This window comes from Coregonus clupeaformis, chromosome 24 (genome assembly GCF_020615455.1).
Source record: "Coregonus clupeaformis isolate EN_2021a chromosome 24, ASM2061545v1, whole genome shotgun sequence".
NCBI classification, from domain to species: domain Eukaryota; kingdom Metazoa; phylum Chordata; class Actinopteri; order Salmoniformes; family Salmonidae; genus Coregonus; species Coregonus clupeaformis.
Window position 1 is genome coordinate 23,321,935 of NC_059215.1, and position 21,506 is coordinate 23,343,440.

General features: G+C 42.0%; 2 protein-coding genes across 11 annotated transcripts in view; both read left to right on the plus strand.

Moving 5' to 3' along the window:
- The window catches only part of LOC121538441 (solute carrier family 35 member E2A), a 32,481-nt gene extending 28,819 nt beyond the window's left edge, over positions 1 to 3,662 (plus strand). For all 3 annotated transcript variants that reach the window (XM_041846449.2, XM_041846448.2, XM_041846450.2), the window contains 5 exons: positions 379 to 499; positions 628 to 681; positions 946 to 1,018; positions 1,639 to 1,784; positions 2,083 to 3,662. In XM_041846449.2, coding sequence (XP_041702383.1) covers positions 379 to 499; positions 628 to 681; positions 946 to 1,018; positions 1,639 to 1,784; positions 2,083 to 2,320 — 632 coding nt within the window. In that variant the 3' untranslated portion in view covers positions 2,321 to 3,662. The remainder of the gene's footprint in view (positions 1 to 378; positions 500 to 627; positions 682 to 945; positions 1,019 to 1,638; positions 1,785 to 2,082) is intronic.
- A 2,288-nt stretch (positions 3,663 to 5,950) lies between these two features.
- LOC121538437 (cyclin-dependent kinase 11B) overlaps positions 5,951 to 21,506 on the plus strand; it is a 30,924-nt gene continuing 15,368 nt past the window's right edge. For 2 of the 8 annotated variants that reach the window (XM_041846433.2, XM_041846439.2), the window contains exons 1-6: positions 5,981 to 6,032; positions 6,649 to 6,696; positions 7,044 to 7,177; positions 8,064 to 8,203; positions 8,356 to 8,534; positions 17,297 to 17,447. In XM_041846433.2, coding sequence (XP_041702367.2) covers positions 7,067 to 7,177; positions 8,064 to 8,203; positions 8,356 to 8,534; positions 17,297 to 17,447 — 581 coding nt within the window. In that variant the 5' untranslated portion in view covers positions 5,981 to 6,032; positions 6,649 to 6,696; positions 7,044 to 7,066. Of the gene's footprint in view, positions 6,033 to 6,059; positions 6,337 to 6,648; positions 6,697 to 7,043; positions 7,178 to 8,063; positions 8,204 to 8,355; positions 8,535 to 17,296; positions 17,448 to 21,506 lie in introns of those variants that run through there. The other 6 variants (XM_041846440.2, XM_041846441.2, XM_041846438.2 and 3 more) reach the window with 5 other exon arrangements.

Consider the following 21,506-nt stretch of genomic DNA (forward strand, 5'->3'; position numbering starts at 1 on the left):
CCATTACAATAACAGGGGATGTTAGCATTTTTCGGGGGTATGATATTTGTGCATCTAATTTTCTCACTTGTCATTATTCACGATTAATTCAGGATGATCCGTAATCATGGTAGCATCCACATTAATCTAGAAGTGTTTGTAAGTGAATTTGTCCCAATACCTTTGGGGGGACTATGTACAAAAAGTGCTGTTATTTCTAAACGGTTCACCTGATCTGGATGAAAATTCCCCTTTAACCTCATAATCATCGTATCATTTCAATTCCAAAGTGCTGGAGTACAGAGCCAAAACAACAAAATGTGTTACTCTCCCAATACTTTAGGGTTAAGTGTTGTGCAGATAGCTGACGTGTGTGTGTTTGTGTGTACACTACTGTAGGGATGTGGGTGAACCTGTCCCTATTTCCTGTCATGGCTGGCCTGGCCCTCTGCACTGCAACAGAGATCAGTTTTAACATGCTGGGCTTCTCCGCAGCCCTCTCCACCAACATCATGGACTGGTACTCACACACAGTAACACAATAGTACCCGTATTTATGACGTTTCTCACATTTCACAGCTTTGTCTTTTCAGGGCAATGTGACACCACCACACATTCTCATGGTTCTCTTCATATTCCCTCTATCAGTTTACAGAATGTTTTTTCAAAGAAGCTACTAAGTGGAGACACCTACAAATTCAGGTAAGTTGTTTTTAGTACTTCCTATTTTGTAATATACAGAACTAAATTAATTTATTACGCCCAGTTTTATATCCTGTACTGGATAACAATTCCTGTTATATCATAGGAATACAAAAAAACACAATACATCACAAAGTGTATTGTTAACAGATGTGTAAAGAATTTGAGGAATTTGATGTTGAACTGTTGACTGTAGATTATAGGATGTGAAGTAGTTACCGGTATCTGTACTGAATAAAATACTTGTTCCCGTGTCCTGTTTAGCCCTCCAGAACTGCAGTTCTACACCAGTGCAGCTGCAGTCATTATGCTTATACCTGCCTGGGTCTTCCTAATGGTCAGTCATGTATATTACTGTACTATTGAATGTATTACATTTTGGTATTCCACATTTATGATTGACAGTTAATGGGTGCTCTGAACATTCTGTTTAACATTTGTTACAGTAACTGAAAATTAATGTCTATATTTCTTAGTATATTGTATTAGCAAAATAACTAATATGATGATAATAGTGCATAAATGTCATCCCTTCTATATTAGAAAAGTATATGTGTCCAGCAGGCTGACGTCATGGTAATTGGAGTGCACCCTGCACACAGTGCTCTGGTGTAACGACAGTAGGCCGCTATTGTTGACAAGAAGTTCTCAGACTGTGGCCTAATAATTGAGCTTCATGACCTGGAGTATATTGTGTAGCCTAGTGTGTACCGGTCTCCATTTGTTTTGAATACAGTACTGTGTTGTGCAGTTAAAGATACTGATAGCAGATACAAATGATAGAAAATACTATTACCATCATAATGACTATAGCCTAATACCTGTTTACGTTGAAAAATGCTGTTTACGTTTTAAGTTGGTTAACAATGAAAGTGCCATGTTAGCAACTTGATCTGGTATTTGGTTTGAGGCTGTTACAGTTTGAAGGTGTTATCCCATGCTCCTTTGTGCCTCCAGGACCTTCCAGTGATTGGGAAGAGTGGGCGTTCGTTCAGCTGGAGTCAAGACATTGTTCTGCTGCTGCTGTTTGATGGGGTCCTGTTCCACCTGCAGAGTGTCACCGCCTACGCCCTCATGGGGCGCATTTCTCCCGTCACCTTCAGGTAGGAGTTTGACACACTCAGGCAGGGGGGCATTTCAATTCAGTTAGCCATAATTCCCATCATTTTTTATTTATTTTTTACCTCCGTGCAGATGAAGGAAAGTAGATAAGGATAGAGAGCCACTTGAAACTATTGAGATGCCCCCCACTCCCAGTCACTTTCAGGTGGAAAACACTAAGCACTATTATCCTTGACAGTCATCACATTTAGACAGGCAGTCTGTCAGACAGATGGACAGTAGTCACATAAAAAAAAAAATTGTGGAGCAGTGTCTAACACCCTCCCCTTGCCTCCACAGTGTTGCCAGCACAGTGAAGCACGCCCTGTCTATCTGGCTGAGCATCATTGTGTTCAGTAACCACATCACAGTGCTCAGCGCTGCCGGCACGGCCCTGGTATTTGTAGGCGTGCTGCTGTACAACAAGGCCAAGCAGTTTCAGAGAGACGCCTTACAGGCCATGGCCCACGCCCAGGCTCAGGACCAACACAACAAACCACTACTGCAGGACCACGAGCTCAAAGCATCGGACCGATAGACTCCCCAGAAGACCAAGGAGGGAGAGACCAAGGAGGTCTGTTCTTCTTAACTTTGATCATGTAGAACCTGATATGCAGACTATTTGACTAGACCATGTTTTTACTCGCACCAGCATTATGACAAATCGGGAAGTCAACGGTCATCATAGCACAGTGGAAGGATCTGTCACTCAAGTGGGGTTTCTCTCAGTGGGAATTGTCCATTTGAGAGGCTGGTTTCATTCAGCCTCACCTTGATTCACTCTCTGATGATACCTTTGTGAACTTGCGGTCTGAACGCGGACCAGTGTTTGACTCTGGTCTGGTGTGTTTAAACGTCACTTCACCGTTCACTTTTACACTGTCAATTCCTTTTGTTGTTCCATTCCCTCGCCTGAAATATTTAATATGGTTTCGAAACACGAGCAAACTCAGGATTTCTCTCAATGTTCATTGGTGGAAGTGGTTCAATGCAAGTAAAAAAAAATCTGCATACTTGCCTTTTATGATTATTATAATTTTTTAAATGTTTTATTGAGTCTTAAATTTTTCGGTTATGGGCACACATTCTCGTTGACAAAACAGCTTTATTCTCCTGATCATTGGCGAAGGTCCATGAACATGTAGAACAGTCAAGGCATTCATTCATTCCAATAGGGCATTAGCTCAGCTGTATACCAATTGATCACAAGTGTAAAGCAAATATTTGAGGCATTAGCCTGACCACAAAGGTGTGTCTTACCCTCGGGGGAGATGAGGTAGAGAGGGTAACGCTTATTTGTTTTCCCAAAGCTCACCTTTGACACTGAACTTCTCACAGCAATGTGAAATATTTGAAAACCTTGAGTGCAGTCTGCAGAGGTCGTATCATCATCTGCAGGTCTTAGAAATTCACCTAACAACCATTTTTTATTTTTGCAAAGCTTTCTTTAGGTTACTATTGTGTTGGTTCTTCATTTTCTTGTTGTTCTTGAACAGAACCTGAAAGGTTCTTTCAGTTTCATCATAGCTAGGTGTTGAGAGATTGATTTGGGCTTATGTGGCATTGTGTAGCTTTCTGCATCCGTCTTACTTTCTGTGCCACATTTAACCTTATTTGCTAAGAGTCAGTTGAATAAGGGAGACTTGATGTACTTTATTTCAAGTGCTTAGCATATTGTTAATGAAACTGTTATGTCTTGAATACATTCCTTTGTTGTCTTTGCATTCTTGTTCAACAATGAATGTATTTTTAGTAATTCTGGTTGTGAAACGCCCCAAGGTATCTCAACCATTTTAACCATATCCTCTCAGCCATTTCTGTATATTACCATTTTGGTGATGTAATCTAATATTTGCATTAAACAAGCTAAGTTAAATAGATTATGTTGTGGAATCTCCAAAGACTGATTTACTCAATGCTGCCTGACAATAGAGAGCGAGAACAAGCGATCAGACTGTGGGTGTACAACTATTGTCCTCTAGGCCTGTATTCTATGCTGTTTTTTTGTCCTTGCCTTTTAACTTGGGACTGGATTATATCTGCATAACCAGGTGTGACTTCCTTGGCCAATCAATGACACTTTGAGGAATTAAGCACCAGGGAGAAACAAAAACCAGAAGGAATTTGGCCCCAAGGACGGCCATCACTAGTTACCACCGCCACAAAGTAATAAACCCTGCCTATTTCTACAATTTATCTTATTTAAAAAAAAATGTTAACCTTATGCCTAAACCGAACCTTAAACTAAGACCAAAAAGCTTATTTTAGTTTTTGTAAATTTTTACGATATAACCCATTTTGACTTTGTGGCTGTGCTATCTAGTGGAAACCCCCAAGGACTGGAGTTGTGCACCCCTGAAGCAGACCAAGGCTGGAATTCAATGGTTGCAGATTGCCAATTTTTTTCTGCACTGGCCTCTCAGAAGTGTGTTTTGATTTGACATCAATGTATCCCGGATGGAAGGAGTTGCCACTTCAATTAAAAACTGTCAGTCCTATGGATTGAAAGAGCTAGCAACAACAATTCAACTCATTTTTTTTTTTTTATACTGTCCCCCCCGTGGGAATCGAACCCACAACCCTGGCGTTGCAAACGCCATGCTCTACCAACTGAGCTACATCCCTGCCGGCCATTCCCTCCCCTACCCTGGACGACGCTGGGCCAATTGTGCGCCGCCCCATGGGTCTCCCGGTCACGGCCGGCTACGACAGAGCCTGGATTCGAACCAGGATCTCTAGTGGAACAGCTAGCACTGCAACTGTGCCACTCGAGCTTTGGCTTAGTAAAACTGGATGTCATTTTTGTTCTTTGTCTATAGTAAAAGTGTGGTCAGTACGATAGGCTAAAGTGAAACTATATAAAACTGACTACATTTTGTAAGGGGAAGCTGATATAAAAAGGAAATGTCTGTTTGCTTGAGTGAATAGTACTGGCATTGCCTTGGTTTTGTTATGGTGTGGTACTCTGTGGTGCTTTTCTCAGACTACAAGTTCAACCAAGGAAAGTTTGAATTTGCCAAGACTGCACTGTTGGTACTTCCCGTTATGGCCATGTCTCAACTTTTGACTCATCGGAAATCTTTTTAAAAATCTTATCTAAGCAGGAAGTCACCCTGCTGTGTATGACAGTGTCATTGCTGAGTCTGTGTTTAAACAACACAATATTTGTAAAGGTTCTCACATGCCATTGGATGACAGTGTTCATACATGACTAATGTAGACTAATAATTTGTGTGCATTTGACTAGAATGCCATATTGTGTTCCCTGACTATTGCAATCAATCAATGTTTATAGTTCGTTGTAAATTATTTCTGACTCTTGAAGACTGACTTTGTTCAATCTTTGAATTATTTTACTAGTGCTACTCTATTTGCACATTTCTACCAGAATGTGCTTTTCAGTGATGGTACAGTGTTGATAAGACTACTGTGATTTAAGGTATTTTTTGTCAACTTCAAAATGTTTAACCAGTGGGGTATATGAAAGACTACATCATGTCTACTGCTTTGGAAAATTCTCACCAAGAGACGCTTTCCTCCTATTCTCTGAGAATTTTATCAGAATCTGCTTTTTGGGATGTATCTTGTAAGTGAAGTATTATTTTAAAAGAGAGGCCTCTGTCAAAAAAAGAAACCTCTGGACTGATATTTGATGTTGATGCATTCACCTCAATTATTTTGTTGGTTGCCATATGAACTTGATATACTACTTACCACTGTGATTTATCTCCCACTTCTCATTGTAATTTATGCATCTAGCAATATGTCACAATTCACGTTAATTTGCCTCTCAATCTGTGTGTAACAGAAAATGGAAGGTAAAATGATTGTGTAGGATTAAAGGATGATAATATAACTGAATAGGCCTAGTGCTAAGACCTATAACTGAAAAGGGTGTTCCATTTGAAATTGTAAATGAGGATCATAATTGTATATTTTGGGTGCCTAATTGTATATTGTGGGGAGCTGGTTATGTGAAACAATAAGGTTTAATCGATTTAATAATAGATCATGTACAGTATAAACCGGATTAATAAAAGTGATTTTCTTGTGTATACCAGGTCTGGAAATGTTTGTTCGCTGGTATCCGTAGTTTTGCACATAAACCGTTGCAACTCCTGCCCAGGTGATAGCAGTAAGGTGTTCACTATTTTCAATGCAGCGAATAAGTATTAACCGGAAGTAATTTTATGACCCCCCGAAGTCGACGAATCTTCCGGTGTTCCAAAATTGCGCGGAGCATATTTCAGGTTTGTTAAATCACTTAAGTTGTAATGCGAATCATTCGAAAGCTTTTATCTAACACGCTTCGGGTATATTTAAAAGAGACGAAGTTCAATCAAAATGTGTCCCTTAAACTCTAAACGTATCACCGGAACGTTCATTTCTCGCCAATGTTAGCGTCCGTGAGCTAGGTAGCTAACTTATTGGCAAATGTTAGCATCTGACTAGCTAGTTACAAGAAGCATGCACATATGCTGCTAGCTAGGTAACGGTGTATACCTACCGATGTTAACTAAAGACAGCCAGTTAGCATATTCGTTTACATCACAGGTAATTTTGCTTGCTGTTTATCTTAAGCTTACGCTAGCTGCAAACGAATTGACCTTACATAACGTTTAGAGTTGGTGTATTTATGATAACAGGACTAACATTAGTTAAGTAAACATACTAGCTAGGCAGTAACATTTAATATATTCAGAGTTTACAGTTACCTACCGTTACAGTGGCAGATTTCACGCAACGTGTGTTTGTAGATTTCTCGATTTGACTTGGACTTATGACTTCTCTTTCCCCCACCTTTATCACCCCGACGTTTTCCTTACATCATTTTTGGATTGGTGTTTTGTGTTTATTTTTTACCAGTGAAAGTGTGACGTTACTGCTATGGATAAGATACGAGGCGCTACTCAGGTAACAACAAATTATAGGCTGCAAACTTGACCCTCTTCTCCCCTACAACCCCTATACGATAAACCTTTTTTATCCTGGGCAAAACCTGTCTGTACTATTATTACCCATCAGATTCATATTCGTACAACCCTCTTGTCCTGAACTGCGAAATAGTGTGTATGTACACATTTGCTCAAATCATGAACTGTAGAGGTACTGTCCAAAGTCATCCTGCAGGCCTACATCCCATAGCTACTGAACAGAAACGAAATCATTGAACATGAATACCACAGTTGCCACTAACATGATATCTCACAGTGCACAATACACTTGCATTAAATCCCTCTGTGTTGGTGGTCTCTGTGTAGAAGGCGGTGGCGAGCGGGTGCTGATGGGGGACGAAAAGGACACCTGGAAAGTGAAAACACTCGACGAAATTCTCCAAGAGAAGAAACGCAGAAGGGAGCTGGAAGAGAGGACCGAGCCCAAACGCCAAAAAAATGTAAACAGAAGAGAAATACTGTGGTGCCCAAAACTGACCACTAGCCCCTATACCCTAGTACAGTGTTAAACAACTCCAGTCCTCGAGTACCCCCCCAACCCCCCAACCCCCCAACCCCCCAACCCCCAACCCCCAACCCCCCAACAGCACACCTTTTTGTTGTAGCCCTGGACAAACTCACCTGATTCAACTCATTGAGGACTTGATGATTAGTTGACAAGTTGAATCAGGTGTGCTTGTCTGGGGCTACAACAAAAATGTGCACTGTAGGGGGTACTCGAGGACGGGAGTTGGGGAAACACTGCCCTAGTACCAACTATACACACGGGGAGATCTGAGAAGAGATTGGGATAAGGAATGTGGAAATGGCTCAACCTTGCCCCCTGATAAACTAGGTGAAATGTTGGCCATATTGCTTAGACATATCCGATCAGATCTCCACCTGACTATGGGCTAAGGCAGGACTGCCCAACCCTGTTCCTGGAGAGCTACTGTCCTGTAGGTTTTTGCTCCAACCCTAATCTAGCACACCTGATTCTAATAATTAGCTGGTTGATAAGATGAATCAGGTTAGTAACACCTGGGGTTGGAGCGAAAACCTACAGGAGGGTAGCTCGCCAGGAATAGGGTTGGGCAACCCTGGGCTAAGGGTTGATTTAGGACACATTGTTTCTCTCCCCCATCAGAGGATGCCGTTTCCCGCTTTGACTAAATGTATCGCACATACTAGAGCTCTCCTTGTACTACTGTCTCAAACTTTATCATAATCTTAACTTATGTGCAATCAATCATTGTTATGTTTACCGTACCGTGTATACTTTTTTTTAGAATGTTTATTTTTTGGAGGGGGATCTAAAATGTCCCCGCTTTCCCATCTTTTGTCTAGTGCGTTCCGTGCCCTGTTCCACAGACGGATGATCGGGAAGCCAAACGAAACACTCCGGAGGAAGGAGAACTACGGGATAAAAAAATGGAAATAACAATCCGGAATTCCCCGTACATACGGGAAGACTCCACAGAGGACAGGTAAAGGGGAAACGGAAAAAGAGCCGTGGGAATTGGGGTCACGTTCAGGAGGGCCAGATACTGGAGAAAACGTCTTTAAAAACTGAACTTATCCCTTTGAATACATTTTCTCCCATTTTTGTCCTAACTGAACGCGACCCTGCTATGCACAGGGGCAGCCTGTTTGTTGAGTCGTTGGCACTAGACAGTCTTCCCAATTCCAGGGGAGAAGAGGATGAATCGCTGGCAATAAAGCCTCCCCAGCAAATGGCCAGGAAAGACAGATCTCACCAAAGAAAGGAGGAGAAGAGAAAGGACAAGAGACGCCGTCGCAGTCACTCTGCTGAAGGAGGTACATTGCCATCCTGGGATGTGTATTGCTCATAGAGAATTATAAATGCCTCTAATGGCTAAAAGGCCATTTTAGCATGGTCAGTGCCATTGAGGGCTTCCACCATGCTTCAGCCATTTTAAAGTAGTCGATGTAGTCAACTGGGTGGGGATTCCTATGGGTTGTAGCCTCAATGGCGCTGCCCATGCTGTGGGGCTGTCCCCAGCAAAAAAAAATCTTGGTCGACCGAGAGTAGTCTTTTCTTTCTACCAATCGATTGGTCTAAATTTTTAGCCATGTTGTTTTCCATATATAGATACATCCCATGTGTTTTGATAAAATCAACTATACAGTGCATTCGGAAAGTATTCAGACCCCTTCACTTTTTCCACATTTTGTTACATTACAGCCTTATTCTAAAATTGATTAAATAAACATTTTCCCTCATCAATCTACCCACAATACCCCATAATGACAAAGCCAAAACAGGTTTTTAGAAATGTTTGCAAATGTATTAAAAACAGAAATACCGTATTCAGATAAGTATTCAGAGCCGATGGTCACTCTGACAGAGCTTCTGAGTTCCTCTGTGGAGATGGGAGAACCTTACAGAAGGACAACCATCTCTGCAGCACTCCACCAATCAGGCCTTTATGGTAGAGTGGCCAGACGGAAGCCACTCCTCAGTAAAAGGCACATGCAGCCCGCTTGGAGTTTTCCAAAAGGCACCTAAAGGACTCTCAGACCATGTGAAACAAGATTCTGTGGTCTGATGAAACCAAGATTGAACTCTTTGGCCTGAATGCCAAGCGTCACGTCTGGAGGAAACCTGGCACCATCCCTACGTTGAAGCGTGGTGGCAGCATCATGCTGTGGGGATGTTTTTCAGCAGCAGGGACTGGGAGACTAGTCAGGATCGAGGAAAAGATGAACAGAGCAAACTACAGAGAGATCCTTGATGAAAACCTTCTCCAGAGCGTTCAGGACCTCATCCTGGGGCGACGGTTCACCTTCCAACAGGACAACGACCCTAAGCTGCCAAAGGTGCTTCAACAAAGTACTGAGTAAAGAATATGAATACTTATGTAAATAGCAGCTTAATTAAATAGTACCCGCAAAACACCAGTCTCAACGTCAACAGTGAAGAGGTGACTCCGGGATGCTGATCTAGGCAGAGTTGCAAAGAAAAAGTCCAGTGTCTGTGTTCTTTTTCCCATCTTAATCTTTTATTTTTATTGGCCAGTCTGATATGGCTTTTTCTTTGCAACTCTGCCTAGGTCAGCATCCCGGAGTCGCCTCTTCACTGTTGACGTTGAGACTGATATTTTGCGGATACTATTTAATGAAGCTGCCAGTTGAGGACCTGTGAGGCGTCTGTTTCTCAAACTAGACACTCTAATGTATTTGTCCTCTTGCTCAGTTGTGCACCGGGGCCTCCCACTCGTCTTTCTATCCTGGTTAGAGCCAGTTTGCGCTGTTCTATGAAGGGAGTAGTATACAGCGTTGTACGAGATCTTCAGTTTCTTGGCAATTTCTCGCATGGAATAGCCTTCAATTCTCAGAACAAGAATAGACTGACGAGTGTTAGAAGAAAATTATTTGTTTTTGGACATTTTGATCCTGTAATCGAACCCACAATTGCTGATGCTCCAGATACTCAACTAGTCTCAAGAAGGCCAGTTTTATTGCTTCTTTAATCAGCACAACAGTTTTCAGCTGTGCTAACATAATTGCAAAAGGTTTTTCTAATGATCTGTTAGCCTTTTAAAATGATAAACTTGGATTAGCAAACACAACGTGCCATTGGAACACGGAACTGATGGTTGCTGATAACGGGCCTCTGTACGCCTATGTAGATATTCCATTAAAAATCAGACGTTGCCAGCTACAATAGCCATTTACAACAATAACAATGTCTACACTGTATTTCTGATCAATTTGATGTTATTTTAATGGCAAAAAAATGCTTTTCTTTCAAAAACAAGGACATTTCTAAGTGACCCCAAACTTTTGAACGCTAGTGTACATTTTTTCCCTCATCAATCTACACACAATACCTCATAATAACAAAGTGAAAACAGGTTTTTAGAAATGTTTGCAAATGTATTAAAGATTTTTAAAAAACTCATCACATTTACATAAGTATTCAGACCCTTTACTCAGTACTTTGTTGAAGCATCTTTGGCAGCGATTACAGCCTCGTGTCTTCTTGGGACATGTCTCATCCCTACGGTGAAGCATGGTGGTGGCAGCGTCATGCTGTGGGGATGTTTTTCAGGGACTGGGAGACTAGTCAGGATCGAGGGAAAGATGAACAGCAAAGTACAGAGAGATCCTTGATGAAAACCTGCTCCAAAGCGCTCAGGACCTCAGACTGGGGCGAAGGTTCACCTTCCAACAGAACAGTGACCCTAAGCACACAGCCAAGACAACTCAGGAGTGGCTTCGGGACATGTCTCTGAATGTCCTTGAGTGGCCCAGCCAGAGCCTGGACTTGAACCCGATCTAACATCTCTGGAGAGACCTGAAAATAGCTGTGCAGCGCCGCTCCCCATCCAACCTGACACAGCTTGAGAGGATCTGCAGAGAAGAATGGGAGAAACTCCTCAAATACAGGTGTGCCAAGCTTGTAGCGTCATGCACAAGAAGACTTGAGGCTGTTATCACTGTCAAAGGTGCTTCAACAAAGTACTGAGTAAAGGGTCTGAATACTTGTGATGTAAATGTGATGAGTTTTTTAAAATCTTAAACACATTTGCAAAAATGTCTAAACTGTTTTTGCTTTGTCATTATGGCGTATTGTGTGTAGATGGATGAGGGGGAAAAAAACAATTTTATCCATTTTAGAATAAGGCTGTCACATAACAAAATGTGGAAAAAGTCAAGGGTCTGAATACTTTCCGAATGCACTGTATGTAAAAATAGCTTACATAAAGCCAGCAAATAAAAACATTGCAGCCTGCAGGTAGAAAGTATCCTAATACTAATACTGCAACAAACTTAAAACATTGTATCAACTATCAACCGAAGCTAGCACTACCAAACTTGCAACATTCTATGAAATATTCTGGGTCCTCAGAGTTTCATGCGCCAGTGAGCTCGGGACAGACACAGCTGTAGGCTATTTGTGCAAGTGATGAGAAGTAATCAGGTATTTCATGTTTCCATTGGATCAGATCATTACATGTTTCCCTTTCATGCCGAGTGGTTATTGAAAGGGAGAGCGCTATTGTCATTCTCAATGGATTCTAAAAACAGACTTTGTTTACTCGCTGTTTGAGGTGAAGTAAAAATTATACTGAACAAAAATATAAACACAACATGCAACAATTTCAAAGATTTTACTGTGTTACAGTTAATATGAGGAAATCAGTCAATTTAAATAAATACATTAGGCCCTAGTCTATGGATTTCAAATGACTGGGAATACAGATATGCATCTGTTGGTCACATACACTATATATACAAAAGTATGTGGACACTCCTTCAAATGAGTGGATTCGGCTATTTCAGCCACACCCATTGCACACAGCCATGCAATCTCCATAGACAAACATTTGCAGTAGAATGGCCTTACTGAAGCCACCTTTCCAACAAGTCAGTTCGTGAAATTTCTGCCCTGCTGGAGCTGCCCCGGTCAACTGTAAGTGCTGTTATTGTGAACTGGAATCATCTAGGAGCAACAACAGCACAGCCGCGAAGTGGTAGGCCACACAAGCTCACAGAACGGTACCACCGAGTGCTGAAGCGCGTAGCGCGTAAAAATGGTCTGTCCTCGGTTGCAACACTCACTATCGAGTTCCAAACTGACTCTGGAAGCAACGTCAGCACAAAAACTGTTAGTCGGGAGCTTCATGAAATGGGTTTCCATGGCCAAGCAACCGCACACAAGCCTAAGATCACCGTGCGCAATACCAAGCGTCGGCTGGAGTGGTGTAAGGCTCGCCACCATTGGACTCTGGAGCAGTGGAAAAGTGTTCTCTGGAGTGATGAATCACGCTTCACCATCTGGAAGTCCGACAGACGAGTCTGGGTTTGGCGGATGCCAGGAGAACGCTACCTGCCCCAATGCATAGTGCCAACTGTAAAGTTTGGTGGAGGAGGAATAATGGTCTGGGGCTGTTTTTCATGTTTCGGGCTAGGCCCCTTAGTTCCAGTGAAGGGAAATCTTAATGCAATGACATTCTAGACGATTCTGTGCTTCCAACAGTTTGGGGAAGGCCCTTTCCTGTTTCAGCATAATGCCCCCGGCCACAAAGCGAGGTCCATACAGAAAATGTTCGTCGAGATCGGAGTGGAAGAACTTGACTGGCCTGCACAGAGCCCGTACATCAACCCCATCGAACACCTTTGGGATGAATTGGAATGCCGACTGCGAGCCAGGCCTAATCGCCCAACATCAGTGCCCAACTTCACTAATGCTCTTGTGGCTGAATGGAAGCAAGTCCCCCGCAGCAATGTTCCAACATCTAGTGGAAGCTTTCCCAGAAGAGTGTAGACTGTTATCGCTGCAAAGGGGGGGACCAACTCCATATTAATGCCCGTGATTTTGAAATGAGATGTTCGAAAAGCAGGTGTCCATATACTTTTGGTCATGTAGTGTAACTTCAAAAAAATGTAGGGCCGTGGATCAGAAAACCAGTCAGTTTCTGGTGTGACCTCCATTTGCCTCATGCAGCGTGGCACATCTCCTTCGCATAGAGTTGATCAGGCTGTTGATTGTGGCCTGTGGAATGTTGTCCCACTCCTCTCCAATGGCTTTGTGAAGTTGCTGGATAGTGGTGGGAACTGGAACACGCTGTCTTATACGTTGATCCAGAGCATCCGAAACGTGCTCAATGGTTGACATGTCTGGTGAGTATATGCAGGCCATGGAAGAACTGGGAAATGTTCAGCTTCCAGGAATTTGTACAGATCCTTGCGACATGGGGTTGTGTACTATCATGCTGAAACTAGGTGATTGCGGCAGATAAATGGCACGACAATGGGCCTCAAGATCTCGCCATGGTATCTCTGTGCATTAAAAATCCCATCGACTTAAAATTAATTGTGTTCGTTGTCCGTAGTTTATGCCTGCCCATACCATTACCCCACCACTACCATGGGGCACGCTGTTCACAACATTGACATCAGAAAACCACTCGCCCACACAATACACGTGGTCTGCGGTTGTGAGGCCGGTTGAACGTACTGCAAAATTCTCTAAAACAACATCGGACGCGGCTTATGGGAGAGAAATTAACATTACATTCTCTGGCAACAGGTCTGGTGGACATTCCTGCAGTCAGCATGCCAATTGCACGCTCCCTCAAAACATGAGACATCTGTGGCATTGTGTTGTAACAAAACTGCACTTTTTATAGTGGTCTTTTATTGGCCCCAGCACAAGGTGCACCTGTGTAATGATCATGCTGTTTAATCAGCTTCTTGATATGCCACACTTGTCAGGTGGATGAATTATCTTGGCAAAGGAGAAATGCTCACTTCCCGTTTACCTCCTACGCAACCAGTAAACATTCCCCTGTTTCAAGTTTGTCACGTCCACTCCATCCATTTTGCTGTCATGTGTTACGGTGTTCATAGTTTCTTTTATAACCAATTTATTGATGTGATTATGAGATGCTATATGTTAGGCCCTATTGGTCACATGCATATGAAGCATACATGTGTCACGTAAAGACAGCAAAGGTTGAGGGAATGTTTTTCTTAAACAAATTAGGGATTTCGGTAACAGAACTTTTCAGTCAGAAATGGCTGTAATTATGTTGCAGCTTCAGCAACATGGACAGCACTATAAACACTTATGTTCTGTGGTAGTCGCTGCAGCAGGGAGGAGAGAGAGACAACAGGTGCTAGTCACACAGTCACTCGCTCTCTTTTCTTTTTAACAAAGCACAGCAAGTCTGAGCCAGGCGGCACAATCAAATCAATTGCGGTCGGACTCCCTCTAGGCATTTGTGTGTCTTAATTATTTAATCAAACAGTTCGCTTAAAGCATCAGACAAGCTCAGTGCATATAGATGATTTGATTAATACACATAGGATGTCTCTATACAGTGCATTCGGAAAGTATTCAGACCCCTTGACTTTTTCCACATTTTGTTATTTTACAGCCTTATTCTAAAATGCATTAAATATATTTTTCCCCTCATCAATCTACACACAATACCCCATAATGACAAAGCAAAAACAGGTTTTTAGAAATGTTTACCCATTTATTACAAATAAAAAACAGATATTACATTTAAGTATTCAGACCCTTTACTCAGTACTTTGTTTGGCAGCGATTACAGCCTCGAGTCTTCTTGGGTATGATGCTACAAGCTTGCATACCTGTATTTGGGGAGTTTATCTCATTCTTCTCTGCAGATCCTCTTAAGCACTCTGTCAGGTTGGATGGGGAGCGTCGCTGCACAGCTATTTTCAGGTCTCTCCAGAGATGTTTGATCAGGTTCAAGTCTGGGCTCTGGCTGGGCCACTCAAGGACATTGAGACTTGTCTCGAAGCCACTCCTGTGTTGGCTTTGCTGGGTGCTTAGGGTCGTTGTCCTGTTGGAAGGTGAAAATTCGCCCCCAGTCTGAGGTCCTAGGTGCTCTGGAGCAGGTTTTCATCAAGGATCTCTCTGTACTTTGCTCCGTTCATCTTTGCTTCGATTCTGACTAGTCTCCCAGTCGCTGCCGCTGAAAACATCCCCACAGCATGATGCTGCCAGCACCATGCTTCACCGTAGGAATGGTGCCAGGTTTCTTCCAGACGTGACGCTTGGCATTCAGTCCAAAGAGTTCAATCTTGGTTTCATCAGACCAGAGAATCTTGTTTCTTATGGTCTGAGAGTCCTTTAGGTGCCTTTTGGCAAACTCCAAGCGGGTTGTCATGTGCCATTTACTGAGGAGTGGCTTCCGTCTGGCCACTCTACCGTATAGACCTGATTGATGGAGGGCTGCAGAGATGGTTGTCCTTCTGGAAGGTTCTCCCATCTCCACAGAGGAACTCTGGAGCTCTGTCAGAGTGACAGTCTGGTTCTTGGTCACCTCCCTGACCAAGGCCCTTCTCCCCCGATTGCTCAGTTTGGCAGGGCGGTCAGCTCTAGGAAGAGTCTTGGTGGTTCCAAAGTTCTTTGATTTAAGAATGATGTAGGCCACTGTGTTCTTGGGGACCTTCAATGCTGCAGAAATGTTTTTGTACCCTTCCCCAGAATTGTGCCTCGACACAATCCTGTCTCGGAGCGCTACGGACAATTCCTTCAACCTCATGGCTTGATTGTTGCTCTGACATGCACTCTCAACTGTGGGACCTAATATAGATAGGTGTGTTTCTTTCCAAATCATGTCCAATCAGTTGAATTTACCACAGGTGGACTCTAATCAAGTTGTTGAAACATGTCAAGGATGATCAATGGAAACAGGATGCATCTGAGCTCAATTTCGAGTCTCATAGCAAACGGTCTGAATACTTATGTAAATAAGTTTCTTTTTTTTATGATACATTTGCAAAGATTTATTAAATCCTGTTTCCGCTTTGTCATTATGGGGTATTGTGTGTAGATTGATGAGGAAAAACATTTATTTAATCAATTTTAGAATAAGGCTGTAACGTAACAAAATGTGGAAAAAGTCAAGGGGTCTGAATACCTTCCGAATGCACTGTATATGGAAAAATAAAAGCTTAAAAAGAACAGACGTCTGTCTCTTTGTCGACTAAGATTTTTTTTTGTCGGGTTCAGCCCTGCTAACAGAGATGTAAAGATTTGTGCACAACATTTTAGAGAAATAAGCTTTTTGTGAATATAGAACATTTCTGGGATCTTTTATTTCAGCTCATGAAACTGTTGCAAGATAATTTTATGTTAGTTTCTCTACCATAAGCCGACGCCTTCAATGTCATTTTAGAGAATTTGGCAGTACGTCCAACCGGCCTCACAACCGCTGACCATGTGTATGGCGTTGTGTGGGCGAGCGGTTTGCTGATGTCAACGTTGCGAACAGAGTGGTAGCGGTGGCCTTATGGTATGGGCAGGCAACAAACACAATGGCATTTTGTCGATGGTAATTTGAATGCACAAAAATGCCGTGACAAGATCATGAGGACCATTTTTTTTTTAAAGGTATCTGTGACCAACAGATGCATATCTTTATTTCTAGTCATGTGAAATCCATACATTAGGGCCTAATGAATTTATTTCAATATACTGATTTCCCTCATATGAACTGTAACTCAGTAAAATCAATGAAATTGTTGCTTATTACGTTTATATTTTTGTTCAGTATGGATTAGAAATAATGTAAATTAACGGTAAATGTAGGCTACTACTGGTGATATATGTAATGGGGAATTAATAGAAACTAACAATCAAAGGGCAAACAATTCACACAATGAAATTATGAAACAATGAATCTGCACAAAATGGCTGGAGAGAGCTCATTCCGGAGAAAGACATGTCTTGTGCATTTTAGCCACACTCCCCTTCTTCTTGGATGGTGGCATCTCCGCGGCCTTCTCACTGGGTTAGTCCACAGAAGACAGGTGAGAATCAGACAGGTGTCTCGTGCTCTACTAAAATATATATTGGTCGACCAACAGCCTATCGACCAGTCGACCAAATGGGGTCAGCCCTGCCATGCTGTCACAGACGCTATAATGGCAAAGCTATAAGGATGAGTCCTCTATCTCTACGGTATTGCTGTAGAAAGCTGCATAGGGACTGGTTTTAGTGTGTGTGTGTGGTATTAAACTATATGTAGCACCTAGTTGCACTGTTTTACATTTGTTTGTTTTTATCACAGTAGCAGCAGCAGGGAAACACGTGCGGCCCAAAGACAAGGACAGGGAGAGCGAGCGCAGGAAGCGGCAGTGGGAGGAGCAGGACAAGGCCAGGCGAGACTGGGAGAGGCAGAAACGCAGGGAGCAGGCCAGAGCCCAATCCCGCAGAGAGAGGTGACTACTGTGACCACATACACACGTGTGTATTACATGCTGACCAAACCGTCCATGTTGTGTGCGCGAGCATTGCAAAATATATTTATACGTGCACGTTAGTCAATAATTTCATCCAAACTGCTTATGTTTGTCAACGGGTATCTGCGTAGCCAGGCACTTAAATATAAATTGGTTGACACGTGACACGCTGCAAGTCTCACCTCTCCCATCTTCTCATTGGTTTTTACGAGCATATACCCACGTGTGTGATTGAAAGATGAATGAGGTCCACAATCCACTGGTGGTGGTAATGCAACTTTGTTGGTTGCCAACCGCCATATAAAATCCACAGAAGAAGAAATATGAACGAGGAGAGGTTAATAATGAAAAAACTAACTAGGTTTCCCCTTTTTTTTAATCTGTGGATTAATTGTCGGAGTGGAGAACATACAAAGATCCAGCTAAAGAAAGGACCAGGTAAAATAACAACCCGATGTTTGTTTATTTCCCAGGACAAATTAGCTACCAACAGCAAGCTAGCAAAATGTCCATGAATGTTTCATTTGTGTTTCGACCTGTCCCCAAATTAATATAGTTGGTTCACAGTTGGTTTTGGTATTTTAACCTGCATGTCAAGAACGTGTCTAATGGGGATAGAAAAAATCAACATGCACACGTAGACGCACGCACGGAGACGGTTTGGTCAGCATGTTAGCGTGGCTTGTATTAGCAATATATATATATATATATATATATATATATATATACACACGTACCAGTAAAAAGTTTGGACACCTACTCATTCCTGGGTTTTTCTTTATTTGTACTATTTTCTACATTGTAGAATAATAGTGAAGACATCAAAACAATAAAATAACACATATGGAATAATGTAGTAGCCAAAAAAGTGTTATACAAATCTAAACATGTTTTATATTTGACATTCTTCGAAGTAGCCACCCTTTGCCTTGATGACAGCTTTGCACACTCTTGGCATTCTCTCAACCAGCTTCATGAGGTAGTCACCTGGAATGCATTTCAATTAACAGGTGTGCCTTGTTAAAAGTTAATTTGTTTAATTTCTTTCCTCCTTAATGCGTTTGAGCCAATCAGTTGTTGTGGCAAGGTAGGGGTGGTATACAGAAGATAGCCCTATTTGGTAAAAGACCAAGTCCATATTATGGCAAGAACAGCTCAAATAAGCAATGAGAAACGACAGTCCATCATTACTTTAAGACATGAAGGTCAGTCAATATGGAAAATGTCAAAAATGTATTCAAGTGCAGTCGCAAAACCATCAAGCGCTATGATGAAACTGGCTCTCATGAGGACTGCCACAGGAAAGGAAGACCCAGAGTTACCTCTGCTGCAGAGGATAAGTTCATTAGAGTTACCAGCCTCAGAAATTGCAGCCCAAACAAATGCTTCACAGAGTTCAAGTAATAGACACATCTCAACATCAACTGTTCAGAGGAGTGCGTGAATCAGGCCTTCATGGCCGAATTGCTGCAAAGGAACCACTACTAAAGGACACAATAAGAAGAAGAGACTTACTTGGGCCAAAAAAACGAGCAATGGACATTTGGTCTGATGAGTCCAAATTTGAGATTTTTGGTTCCAACCGCTGTGTCTTTGTGAGACGCAGAGTAGGTGAACGGATGATCTCCACATGTGTGGTTCCCACCGTGAGGCATGGAGGAGGACGTGAGATGGTGTGGGGGTGCTTTGCTGGTGACATTGTCAGTGATTTATTTAGAATTCAAGGCACACTTAACCAGCGTGGCTACCTCAGCATTCTGCAGCGATACGTCATCCTATCTGGTTTGCGCTTAGTGGGACTATCATTTGTTTTTCAACAAGACAATGACCCAACACACTTCCAGGCTGTGTAAGGGCTATTTTACCAATAACGAGAGTGATGGAGTGCTGCATCAGATGACCTGGCCTCCACAATCACCCGACCTCAACCCAATTGAGATGGTTTGGGATGAGTTGGACCGCAGAGTGAAGGAAAAGCATCTAACAAGTGCTCAGCATATGTGGGAACTCATCTGCCTCACCTAAAGGCCATTCTGGTGGGTAGCTGCTATAGACCACCAAGTGCTAACAGTCAGTATCTGGATAACGTGTGAAATGCTTGATAATGTATGTGATATCAATAGAGATATACTTCCTGGGTGATTTAAATATTGACTGGCTTTCATCAGGATGCCCACTCAAGAGAAAGCTTCAAACTGTAACCAGTGCCTGCAACCTTGTTCAGGTTATCAGTCAACCTACTAGAGTAGTTACAAACAGTACAGGAATTAAATCATCAATATGTATTGATCATATCTTTACTAATGCTGCAGAGATTTGTTTGAAAGCATATCCAAATCCGTTGGATGTAGCGATCACAATATAGTAGCCATATCTAGGAAAACCAAAGTTCCAAAGGCTGGGCCTAATATTGTGTATGAGGTCATACAATACGTTTTGTAGTGATACCTATGTTGTTGATGTAAAGAATATATGTTGGTCCGTGGTGTGTAATGAGGAGCAAACAGACACTGCACTTGACACATTTATGAAATTGCTTATACCAGTTACTAATAAGCATGCCCCCATTTAAGAACATGACTGTAAAAACTGTTAAATCCCCGTGGATTGATGAGGAATTGAAAAATTGTATGGTTGAGAGGGATGAGGCAAAAGGAAAGGCAAATAAGTCTGGCTGCACAACCGATTGGCAAACGTATTGCAAATTGAGAAATCATGTGACTAAACCAAATAAAAAGAAGAAGAAACTACACTACGAAACAAAGATAAATGACATTAAGAATGATAGTAAAAAGCTTTGGAGCACTTTAAATGAAATTCTGGGAAAAGGGCAAACTCAGCTCCATCATTCATTGAATCAGATGGCTCATTCATCACAAAACCAACTGATATTGCCAACTACTTTAATGATTTTTTCATTGGCAAGATTAGCAAACTTAGGCATGACATGCCAGCAACAATTGCTGACACTACACATCCAAGAATATCTGACCAAATTATGAAAGACAAACGTTGTAATTTTGAATTCTGAGTGCGGAAGAGGTGAAAAAATTGTCTATCAACAATGACAAGCCTCCGGGGTCTGACAACTTGGATGGAAAATTACTGAGAATAATAGCGGACGATATTGCCACTCCTATTTGCCATATTTTCAATTTAAGCCTACTAGAATGTGTGTGCCCCCAGGCTTGGAGGGAAGCAAAAGTCATTCCGCTACCTAAGAATAGTAAAGCCCCCTTTACTGGCTCAAATAGCCAACCAATTAGCCTGTTACCAACCCTTAGTAAAGTATTGGAAAAAATTGTTTTTGACCAGATACAATGCTATTTTACAGTAAACAAATTGATGACAAACTTTCAGCATGCTTATAGAGAAGGACATTCAACAAGCACAGCACTTACGCAAATTACTGATGATTGGCTGAGAGAAATTGATGATTCAATTATTGTGGGGGCTGTTTTGTTAGACTTCAGTGTGGCTTTTGACATTATTGATCATAGTCTGCTGCTGAAAAAATGTGTGTTATGGCTTTACTCCACCTGCTATATTGTGGAGACAGTTACCTGTCCAACAGAACACAGAGGGTGTTCTTTAATGGAAGCCTCTCCAACATAATCCAGGTAGAATCAGGAATTTCCCAGGGCAGCTGTCTAGGCCCATTACTTTTTTCAATCTTTACTAATGACATGCCACTGGCTTTGATTAAAGCCAGAGTGTCTATGTATGCGGATGACTCAACACTATATGTCAGCTACTACAGCGACTGAAATGACTGCAACACTTAACAAAGAGTAGCAGTTAGTTTCAGAGTAGGTGGTAAGGAATAAGTTAGTCCTAAATATTTCTAAAACTAAAAGCATTGTATTTGGAACAAATCATTCACACTAAACTCCAAACCTCAACTAAATCTTGTAATAAATAATGTGGAGATTGAGCAAGTTGAGGTGACTAAACTGCTTGGAGTAACCCTGGATTGTAAACTGTCATGGTCAAAACATATTGATACAACATTAGCTAAGATGGGGAGAGGTCTGTCCA